The sequence below is a fragment of the Vulpes lagopus genome, chromosome 9 (assembly GCF_018345385.1).
Source record: "Vulpes lagopus strain Blue_001 chromosome 9, ASM1834538v1, whole genome shotgun sequence".
NCBI classification, from domain to species: domain Eukaryota; kingdom Metazoa; phylum Chordata; class Mammalia; order Carnivora; family Canidae; genus Vulpes; species Vulpes lagopus.
In genome coordinates this window covers 48625243-48637162 of record NC_054832.1, presented here as the reverse complement: position 1 = coordinate 48637162, position 11920 = coordinate 48625243, and the positions used below count along the sequence as shown (strand labels likewise).

The following is an 11920-nucleotide window of genomic DNA, read 5'->3' as shown; positions in this document are numbered from 1 at the left end:
AGTTTGAACATGGAAAATTGACAAAAAGAATTGTTAACTATAACAAGCACTAAGATGTTAAAAGAACTATAAAGAATATCCTTAGGCTAAGGGAGAGTTTCCAAGGAAGGATGAACTTGGAAGTTGGCTTCCCCCGCAAGGTTGGGATTCAGATCACTGGAGGAGCATAGTAGCAGCCCACCAGATGGCAGAGAAGTTCATGGGGTGGTCCACGCCAGAGCTGGTCCATGGTTGCCAGGTGAGCAGGAGACACCCACTACAGTGGGCCAAGTCTGGTATGCAAAGAGACTCAGAGCACTGGGAACCTCCTGTCCAGCAGGGTGATACAAAACCCAGAGGGCAGTGCCTGTGTCAGAAGCACTACGGAAAACAGCATCCATGTGCAGGCTGACTGAGGCTGGTGGGCAGGTGTGTAGAGGGCGTTGAGGTATCTACTTTCCATCAGGGCGGCATGAGAGCTGGGATGTGTGGTGGTTTCTTGGACAGTTATGAGGAGAGGGATACTGGGTTGGGGCTGGGGCCGCACACTCTTGGTATGAGGCTGAGCCACAGTATCCCTGCATGTCGGCCCACACATCTCTGCCAGAAGCCCAGCAGGAGCAAGAAGAAAACAAAATGCAGCACGCCAGAACCAGGAAACCAGTCCCTCTCCAGTAACATCCTTCTACTGAGAAAAGGTTAGCATTGTGCTTGCTGCAAAGAAGACATTCTTGAAGCTCCATTATCAGAGAGAAGATAATATATGGTGAATTTAGAGCTGAGAGAGAATGCATTGATAAATCACACACCCATTAATGTTTTTTTATAGATTCATATTAAAACAGTAATATATTGGGTATATGTAGTTAAATAAATCATTACAACAAATTTCAGGGATGCCTGAGTGGCTTAGTAGTTGAGCCCCTACCTTCAGCTCAGGGTGTGATCCCAGGGTCCAGGGATTGAGTCCCACATCGGGCTCTCTGCATGGAGCCTGCTTTTCCCTCTGCCTATCTCTCTGCCTCTGTGTGTGTGTGTCTCTCATGAATAAATAAATAAAATCTTAAAAAAAATTCAAAACTTTAACACTTATTTTTAATGTAACTGGTTGAAAATTTAAAGTTATATATATAGCTTGCATTTGTGACTCATGTTATATTTCTCTTGGATAGTGCTGGAATAGATTTCTAAACTAGATAGACTATGTCCACAGACAGTGGAGTTACCTAAGATGAGAGTACGTAGACAGAAGAGATCCTAGTAGAAAGTCCCAAACCCCTAAAATTTAAAGGTTGGCATGAGGGCTGATGTTATGTCTCAACTTGATTATGGGCCACAGGATGCTCAGATACTTGGTCAGCCATTATCTGGGTATATCTGTGAGGGTATTTTTCTTTCCTCTTTTTAAGATTTTATTTATTTATTCATGAGAGACACGGAGAGAGGCAGAGATATGAGCAGAGGGAGAAGCAGGCTCCCCACAAGGAGCCCGATGAAGGACTCGATCCCAGTACTCCAGTATCACTCCCTGAGCCCAAAGGCATATGCGCTTAACCGCCAAGCCACCCAGGCGTCCCTGTGAGGGTGTTTTTTGAATGAAATGAGCATTTAACGAGCAGACAGAGTAAAGCAGATTGCTCTCCTTAATGCGGGTGGGCCTTATTCAACCAGTTGAAGGTCTGAATAGAATAAAAAGGCTAACCAGAGTAAAGCAGAATTCCTCCCACTTGACTGCTTCTGAACTGGGACATGGGCTTTTTCCTGCCCTCAGACTTGACCTTAAACATTGGCTCTTCCAGGTTCTTGAGCCTGCCAGCCTTCAGACTGACACTGCACCATTGGCTCTCCCAAGTTTCCAGCTTGCCAACTCATCTTGTAAATCTCAGGACTTGTCAGTTTCTGTAACTGTGTGAGCCAATCCCTTATACTAAATCTCTTTTACACACACACACACACACACACACACACACAGAGTTGTGGTTCTGTTTTTCTGGAGAAACTTTACTGATACAGTTGGGTATAGAAGAACACAAGGAGGAACAGACAGGTTGGGTGGGCAGCAAATGGGAGCTGAATGTATGTTCAGGGAGTGGTTTTCCCTTTAAGAAGAGAAACATATTACTATGCTGATGGCAATGATCAAGAGGAAGAAGAGTTGGTAACACAGGTTATAAAAGATATGATGGTACATGTTTGGTGTGAGTTGGGGGTTTTGCTAGGTTGGGCTAATGCATCAAATCTTTGGTGGCAAAATGGTATGCAGGTAGAGAACTTCTTTTTTTTTTTTTTAAAGGTTTTATTTATTTATTCGTGAGAGACAGGCAGAGGGAGAAGCAAGCTCCATGCAGGGAGCCCGATGTGGGACTCGATCCCGGGACCCCAGGATCACACCCTGGGCCAAAGGCAGGTGCCAAACAGCTGAGCCACCCAGGGATCCCCAGGTAGAGAACTTCTTGGAATGGAGGTCTATCAAACCTAGCTTGATGGTGAGATGGGGATTGGGGTATTGCTGTTGAGAGAACAAACCGCCCTTCCCTAAACGACAGAAGAAGGTAGGTAAACCTTATAAGTGCCAATGACAGAATGCCTGTTAACACATCTAATTCTGTCATTATATTTCAAAGAGTTGACAGCAATAGAGTGAAATTGACTTATTTCCAAATTAGCTTATTCCGAGCTAATAACAACTAATTCTTTTGACAGTTGATCTATTTTGCCCTGAATTATCTAGGCTTTTCTTCTCTTCTTCTTTTTAAAAAAGATTTATTTATTTATTTGACAGAGAGAAAGAGAGAGAGAGAGAAAACACAAGTGGGGGGAACAGCAGGCAGGCAGAGGGAAAGGGAGAAGCAGGCCCCCCACCGAGGAGCGAGCTTGACTGGGGGCTCCATTCCAGGACCCGGGGATCATGACCTGAACTGAAGGCAGATGCTTAACTGCCTGAGCCACCCAGGCACCCCTGTCTATACTTTTCAACATTGATCTGATATCTATACAAATGTATTTCCTTTTAAACAATCTCAGCTCTCTCTTTTTATCTTTCCTGCTTTATCTACTTTTATGATATGCTCAAATAAGATGTGAAACACTATAAAATAGGGTGTGATAAATTCCTGTTAGAAGACTGTATGAGATTAAACAAAAGACCAAAAATATAGGAGGTAGGGTTTTGGCAATGTAGGTTCTTGTCTGACAATATGGGACAAAATGTTTAGCTCCCATTTTTGAAAGTTATAATCTGCAAAGTAGCTTGAGAGGTGTTTCATTGAAGCTACTTTTTCAGTTCTGGTCTGAGTAGTCCCATCTTGGCATGAAACCTGGGTCACCTGGGCCAATCCTGTAACCCCTATAGGAGATGGCATTATGCAATCCTAACCTTAGGATAACCTTAGGAGTGGGAAATTAAGGAAATCGAAACCCCCATATAGTGTCAACTCCATAAAACCAACACTCTCCATAAGATATCAAATGATAAGACGTTCCTGTGGTTAATAAGTTCCAGGTGTGCAAATCCGAGGACTTGAATGAAGGAAACGGGCACAGACTGGAGAGCCTTGGACTTGGAACTCTGCAGATTGGTGCTTTGTCCCCAGCTGTGTGGCCTGCCTCTCTAGGTAACTGAAAAACCTTGCTCATCTCAGTTTACTGCTCAAGAAAAGTCAGATATAATAGCCACTTGGTTTCACATTCAGAGTTTCTAAAAAGAATCTTTTGGGGGTGCCTGGGTTGCTCAGTTGGTTGAGCATCTACCTTCAGTGCAGGTCATGATCCCAGGGCTCCCTGGGATATTGGGCTCCCTGCTCTTCCTTCTTATGTGCTCTCTTCTCTCTGTCAAATAAATAAATCTTAAAAAAAAGGGTTCCTTAAAAAATGTGCATCTCAGAGGAAAAGTCTGTATATATGCCCTAATAGAACAATATTAACTCATACTTTGGTATTTTCTTAATATGTTACCATCCTAAATGAAATCTTTCTATGGCTAAGAGTTATAATGTACAAGGGCTGCTCATGACACACTGTCTGATCAAAGTGTCTGATCACTGAAGAGGACTCTCCTTTTTTTAAAGATTTATTTATTTATAATAAGAGTGACTTAAGCATGCTTGGTTGCAAAGGAAGCTTAAACTAGATCTGTTTGAATCAAGAGTGAAGTGGAGAGTATGATCATATGTCCGGTCAGGATTTCTGGGTCCTCTGGTGAGTGTTAATCTTCCTCTACTTGTTTACACTTCATGGTTATGAACCTGGAGACAGAGGCTCTTTGTTAAGGAGAAAACCCACACCTAGTTATAAAAGGTTTATTTTCTTTTAAATATTTTATTTATTTATTTATGAGAGAGAGAGAGAGAGAGAGAGAACACAAGCAGGGGGAGAGGCAGGGAGAGAGGGAGAAGCAGATTCCCTGCTGAGCAAGGAGCCCAACATGGGGCTCAATCCCAGGACCCTAGGATCATGACCTGAGCCGAAGGCAGATGCTCAACCAACTGAGCCACCCAGGTGCCCCTATAAAAGGTTATTTAGCAAGCTAATGGTTCACTGACTGGAGGAAGTAGAAGATTTCTGTCACCCCAGATTTTTTTTGGAAAAAATTAAAACCTACAAAAAATTGTGAGTGTAGTAACATGAGCACCCAAACATCCTTCAGCAAGATTCACAAATTACTGACTGAGGCCTCTGAGAGTCAGTTGCAGACACGAAGGTACTTCAGCCCTATGGCTTTGGCGTTCATCTCCTAAAGTATTGCCAGTGTCATCACCATACCTATGAAAATTAACATCAATTCAATAATATCACCTATATGCTCTCCAAAGAATTTTTTTTCCAATCTAGGATCTGATTGAGGGTCACACATTATGTTTGCTTATTACATGTATTTTGTCTCTTAATCCCAGGCTGAGTCACTATCCTATTGACCCAGAAGTTTTAGCTCCCATTGCGGATGCTTGCCTAAAATATTACACTGGGCTTGCAAAAAGGATTATTTTACAATTCTATCACTTTATCTGTACTTAGTAGCTTGCATTTTCTCATAAAGAAGCATTTTCTTCGTTCTCTTTCTTTCAGTATTACTATGGACTCATGGATATTTTGGGGGAGTGGAATCTATTACTATTATTATTCTTTTTGATGCCAAAATGTCCCAAATTTGGTAGTGAGACCTCCTACATGCTACCTCCTCTGTGTGTGTGTGTGTGTGTGTGTGTGTATGTGTGTGTGTTACATGACTCCATTAGTATCTTGTGGATTTATTTTGCTCTTTTTAATAAAAGACTGTTTATGGGACATCTGGGTGGCTCAGTCAGTTAAACATCTGCTTTTGGCTTAGGTCATGATCCCAGAGTCCTGAGATTGAGCCCCGTATTGGGTTCCCTGCTCAATGGAAAGTCTACTTCTCCCTCTCCTTCTGTTGCTCCCCCTGCATGTGATCTCTCTCTTTGTCAAAATAAATAAATAAACTCTTTTTTAAAAAAATAAAAGAAAAAGACTATTAGAGCAGTTTTGTCAAATACAATCTTTTTAAAAAATAAAGAGACAGTTTATTAGAGCAATTTTGGGTTCACAACAAAATCGAGAGGAAGGTTACAGAAAGTTCCCGTATAATCTCTAATCTCTGCTCCCAACAATGCTTAGCCTCCTCCATTATCAACTTGATCCATCAGAGGCTATGTTTATTACAAATGATGAACTTCAATTGGCACATCCTTATCATCTAAAGTTCATAGTTTACCTTAGGTTCATTCTTGGTGTTTTATATTCTATAGGTTTGGGCAAATGTATAATGGCATGTATTCATCATTGTAATATCATACAGAGTTTTGTTTGGTTTTATTTTGTTTTTATAGAGGGAGGAGGTGTGGGAAGGAGCAGAGAGAGAATCTTAAGCAGGCTCCATGCCCAGCACGGAGCCTAATGCAGAGCTCCATCTCACAACACTGAGATCATGACCTGAGTTGAAATCAAGAGTTGGGTGCTTAACTCACTGAGCCACCCAGGTGTCCCTCATACAGAGTATTTTCATTGCCCTAAAAATCCTCTGTGTTCCATCTACTGCTTCCCTCTCTTTTTGGCAACTATTGATCTCTGTACTGTCTCCACAGTTTTGCCATTTTCAGTATGTCATATAGTTGGGATCATACAGTATGTAGTCTTTTCAGACTGGCTTCTTTCACTTACCAATATGGCATTTAAGTTTTCTCTATGTCTTTTCATGGCTTGATAGCTCATTTCTTATCAGTACTAAATAACATTCATAGTCTAATTATCCATTCACCTACTGAAGGACATTTTGGTTGCTTTCAAGTTTTGGCAATCCTAAATAAAGCTGCTAGAAGCATCCATGAGCACATTTTTATGTGGACATAAGTTTTCAACTCATTTGTGTACATACTGAGTAGTGTGATAGCTGGATCATATGGTAGGAATATGTTTAGTGTATAAGAAACTGCCAAACTATCTTCTAAAGTAGCTGCCCCATTTTGCATTCCCAACATAAATGAATGAGAGTTCCTGTTGTTCTGCAGCCTTGGCAGAATTTGATGTTTGTCAGTGTTCTGGATTTTCACTATTCCCAGAAGTATGTAGTAGTATTGCATTATTGTCTTTATTTCTATTTTCCTGATGACATATGATGTGGAGCATCTTTCATGTGCATACTTGCAATCCGTATATGTTCTCTGGTAAGATGTCGGTTAAAGTCTTGGGGTCATTTTGTTTTCATCAGACTGTTTTTTTATTGTTGAGTTTCAAGAATTTTTTTGTACATTTTGGATATCAGTACTTCATTATATGTTTGTATATAAATACATACATATATGTATATTGTTTTGTGTAGTGAAGTGAATATAGATAGAACTTTTACTAAAAGTTTGGCCACTAATTATATCAACATAAATTAATCCAGTTTTTTATTTTATTTTTTAAAGATTTTACTTATTTATTCATGAGAGACACAGAGAGAGAGAGAGAGAGAGAGAGAGAGAGAGAGAGGGGCAGGGACACAGGCAGAGAGAGAAGCAGGCTCCATGCAGGGAGCCTAATGTGGGACTTGATCCTGGGACCCCAGGACCATGCCCTGGGCCAAAGGCAGGCACCATCCTGATATCTGAGCCATCCAGGGATCCCCCCTAATCCAGTTTTTAAAAATATTTTATTTATTTGAGAGAGAGAGAAAGCACAGGAGCAGGGGGAGAGGGAGAAGCAGATTCCCCACTGAGCAAGGAGCCTGATGCAGGGCGGCTGATGCAGAGCTCAATCCCAGGACCCTGTGATCAGGACCTTAGCCAAAGGCAGATAGATGCTCAACTGCTGAGCCACCCAGGCATCCCGAGGAGCATAAAGTTGATTGTACTTACTGTTGTATAAAATTTTCTTCTGTTGCATTCTAACCTCATTAAGAATTTACAGAGGCAGAAGGAGGTGCAGGCTGCACTATGGGGTATTTAGGTCAGGCCTAACGAAGAATAGTTCAAGTTTATCTGTATTTAGTGGTTCCTAAACAATACAGTGGTTACCCAAAGAGGTACCTCCTGGGACTTGCAGTTACCACATTATGCAGCTGCTGTGTGGATGGCAAGAGACAGTGGAAGATGATAGTTGAACAGCCACCCTTACATCTTTTATGGAAGGCTCATGACCACTAAGAAGCTTTTTGCATTAGTTTGTCCATAAACAACACTGCCCAGTTCAATCTGAAAATTCAAATTGACCCAACTCAAACCCTTGGACAGCATGGACAGTACTTATAATCCTGGCAGGTCACAGAATTCTCTTTATTTTTCACTCTGAGCCCAGAACACCCACCACTCCAGGGCTGCAGTCAGTTCAGCTGAGCTTCCAGCCCTAGGACAGCAAGCCTACCATGCCTCCAAGTTGACATGGACTGAACACCTTCCTCTCAGCAGGGATCAAAGGGCAGCAGAACTTCTGGACCAAGAATCAAAAATCAGGTGGGTTCCCTCAGTCCTCAAGCTGCAGCCTGCAGAGGTGAGAGTCAGGAAGAGGATAGGATGAATGGGCCTGTGGAGCCAAGCTGGGGAAGGACGGGGGGACATCCTTTCCCTATTAGTAAGTCCCTATTAAGCTATTATTAAGTCCCTATTAGCTGTGTGACCTGGGGCTGGTTATTTAGCTTCTCTAAAGCCTCAGGGGGCAATTAAAGTATCTTCCTCAAAGAATTCCGGGGATCTCATGGCTGAATGTGGGTAAACGTCTTAGTTCAGACACTGGCCATGGTAAGCCTTTAATGAATAACAGCTCAATTACTTTTTTTTTTCCAATTACTTTTTTTTTGGGTGTGTGTGTGGCTCCGGCCATTGTCATTATTTTGTTTTGTTTTGCTTACAAATGTTTTATTTTATTGTTTTTATAAATTTATTTTTTATTGGTGTTCAATTTGCCAACATATAGAATAACACCCAGTGCTCATCCCGTGAAGTGCCCCCCTCAGTGCCCGTCACCCAGTCACGCCATCCCCCCGCCCACATCCCCTTCCACCACCTCTAGTCCGTTTCCCAGACTTAGGAGTCTTTCATGTTCTGTCTCCCTCACTGATATTTTCACTCATTTTCTCTCCTTTCCCCTTTATTCCCTTTCACCAAATTTTATATTCCCCAAATGAATGAGACCATATAATGTTTGTCCTTCTCCGATTGACTTACTTCACTCAGCATAATACCCTCCAGGTCTACCCACGTCGAAGCAAATGGTGGGTATTTGTCGTTTCTAATGGCTGAGGAATATTCCATTGTATACATAGACCACATCTTCTTTATCCATTCATCTTTCAATGGACACCGAGGCTCCTTCCACAGTTTGGCTATTGTGGACATTGCTGCTAGAAACATCGGGGTGCAGGTGTCCTGGAATTTCCCTGCATCTGTATCTTTGGGGTAAATCCCCAGCAGTGCAATTGCTGGGTCGTAGGGCAGGTCTATTTTTAACTCTTTGAGGAACCTCCACACAGTTTTCCAGAGTGGCTGCACCAGTTCACATTCCCACCAACAGTGCAGGAGGGTTCCCCTTTATCCACATCCTCTCCAACATTTGTTGTTTCCTGCTTTGTTAATTTCCCCCATTCTCACTGGTGTGAGGTGGTATCTCATTGTGGTTTTGATTTGTACTTCCCTGATGGCCAGTGATGCGGAGCATTTTCTCATGTGCATGTTGGCCATGTCCATGTCTTCCTCTGTGAGATTTCTGTTCATGCCTTTTGCCCATTTCATGATTGGATTGTTTGTTTCTTTGCTGTTGAGTTTAATAAGTTCTTTATATATCTTGGAAACTAGCCCTTTATCTGACACGCGACGTCCTTGATGGCAGAGGTGGTGGTGATGACAAAGTACAAAACAATAATAACACTTTGTGACACTTTGACACAATGACACTTTGTACTTTGTCATCACCACCACCTCTGCCGTCAAGGACGTCGCGTGTCTCCCGCAACTTCAGGGGCCTGGTGATTCACGTCTTCCCAGGATGGCCCTCTAACCAACACCTTCCAGGGGTGACCGCTCAGGAGGCAGAAAATCCCCTCTGGAAACCCTTCTCTCTTTCTTCCCGTCCGCCCGGCCCCCCCCCCGCCACCTCCCCCGCGTCTCTATGGAGCCCCCTCGCGTTGCCCCCCAGCTCCGACTCCGCGCGCCGCGGGGGCCCTAACTCGGCCCCGCCGCCGCCGCCGCCGCCGCCGCCGCCGCCGCCGCCGCCGCCGCCGCCGCCGCCGCCGCCGCCGCCGCCGCCGCCGCCGCCGCCGCCGCCGCCGCCGCAGGTCTCTATCTCGCAGGTGCGGGCGCCTCGGTGCGCGCCGCTGCCCCCTGGCGGGCGAGGCGGGTAGCGCCGGGCGCGGGTCGGAGCGCTCGGCTCCGCAGCCCGGCCCGGCCCCCGCCCCGCCCGCCCGCCCGCCGCCTCTTCTCGCTGCCCCGCCGCCTCTCCGCCGCCTCCCACCCGAGGGACCATGTCGCGGCTCAGCTGGGGATACGGCGAGCACAACGGTGAGCGCCTCCCGAGATCGGGGGCAGGGGCTTTGCCCGGGGGGCAGGGGCCCGGGAGACCCACCGCGCCCCGCAGAACCCACACTGGGCGAGAAACTTCTTGGTTCCTCTTTAAATTGGGCAGCTTTGCCCAGAGCTGGACGCAGGAAGTGGGGGGAAGGCTTCGTCTGGTGCAGGCAGGCAGAGAAAAGCGTCTTTTGCAGGGTGTTAAGCGGGGGTGAGAGGTGGTGTGAGATCCCCCCAGACCCGAGATCCTCCCAGGAGTCCGTTCACCTTCCTTTGAAAAGCCCAGGACTTTCCCTGCTAACAGCTACTTGTCAATTAAAGGCTCGGAGGTGGGAGGTCTGATGACATACTTGAATGAGGACAAGTTCCCTTTCAGTTTTTTAAAGTTCATTATTCACTTAGAAGAAATCATGGAAAGCATTTGAAGCTACTTAAGGAATTTTTAATAATTTTAATAATGCAAGCCTGAAGACTTAAGCTGCCTTCTTGGCAACCAGACTACTGCCGATTTCTTTTCTTTTTTAAATATTTTATTTATTTATTCATGAGAATACACAGAGAGGAGAGAGAGAGAGAGAGAGAGAGAGGCAGAGACACAGGCGGAGGGAGAAGCAGGCTCCAGGGAGCCCGTCGTGGGATTCGATCCGGGGTCTCCAGGATCAGGCCCTGGGCCGAAGGCGGCGCTAAACCGCTGGGCCATCAGGGCTGCCCTACTGCCAATTTCTTAATAGCTATTACTGTAAAATAATGCAATGGCGATTTGCAATTGGTTGACTGGTACCATTAGCTGTAGGAAGACTTAGGTTCTTTCTAAAAAATGAAGTTATGCTTGCGGCTCCTTCACTTTCTCCCTCTCCCACACTCATCCTTGCAGAGACAGAGGATTAGCAAAGGATTATTCAAAAAAATTTTTTTAAATATTTTATTTGTGTATTCATGAGAGAGAGAGAGAGAGAGAGAGAGAGAGAGAGAGAGAGAAGCAGAGATACAGGCAGAGGGAGAAGCAGGCTCCATGCAGGGAGCCCGACGTGGGACTCGATCCCAGGTCTCCAGGATCACACCCCCGGGTGCAGGCGGCGCTAAACCGCTGCACCACCAGAGCTGCCCAGATTATTCAAAATTTAACACGTAGGTGAAAATGTATTTGTTGATGAGAGTGACAGTAATAATGATATGTATGCTTTTCTTCCTCTATATACTAAATCACAAAAATAACCATTATTTGAAAAAACTGCAAAGTGACACCAAGAGAGCCTTATAGTAAATCTCTGTCAAAATTAGATGTGTGAATACTACTAATAATAGTAATAATACTTTCCTTGGATTAACATGCATATTATTGAACAGTACCATATAGTCAAGTTTTATAGAAAGTTTATTTTCACAAGAAACAGAAAAGCTTCATTTCCAATTGTAGATTTTTTTGAGGTTATGATTAACTTGCCACTTTAAAAATGGCAGCAGGTGAAATTAGAACTTTAATAATGAAAGTTATAATTTAGGGGAATATCTTTTTGATTGAGACTATAATTTTAACCTCACATTTTGCTACTTTCCATTTATGTTTTGGGGGGAAAAAGCCACAAAACAAATTTCTTTTCATTTCCCTCTCTGCTGGAATAATTTTAATTTTTGTTATTTATAGTTCCTGGCTTTGACAATGCCCTCACTATAGTTAGGAAGAGGAAGGGCATTTTCAATCAATGAGTACTGATTACTCTTTAATACATTTATATGTTAGAAAATATTGGCTCCAATGAAGCTCATCTTCAGAAATTAAAAAAAAAAAATCTGTCTCTGAAAAGTCATTACCAAGGAGTGATTTTGTTATTCTGCTAAGAATTATAGGGCCATTTCCTGCTTTAGATACAATAGCTTTCTGAGGACCATGTTTGTAAGGAGATCAACTGTGGCAAAAGCCTACTGGCAATGTGTTGTATCCTGACTGG

The 11920-nt window shown here is 43.8% G+C and overlaps 1 protein-coding gene across 2 annotated transcripts in view; it reads left to right on the top strand.

Annotated features, from left to right (window-relative positions):
* The first annotated feature begins 9865 nt into the window (after window positions 1-9865).
* CA13 (carbonic anhydrase 13) overlaps window positions 9866-11920 on the top strand; it is a 33367-nt gene continuing 31312 nt past the window's right edge. The window contains exon 1 of one of the 2 annotated variants that reach the window (XM_041769701.1): window positions 9866-9965. In XM_041769701.1, coding sequence (XP_041625635.1) covers window positions 9929-9965 — 37 coding nt within the window. In that variant the 5' untranslated portion in view covers window positions 9866-9928. The remainder of the gene's footprint in view (window positions 9966-11920) is intronic. The other variant, XM_041769702.1, reaches the window with a different exon arrangement.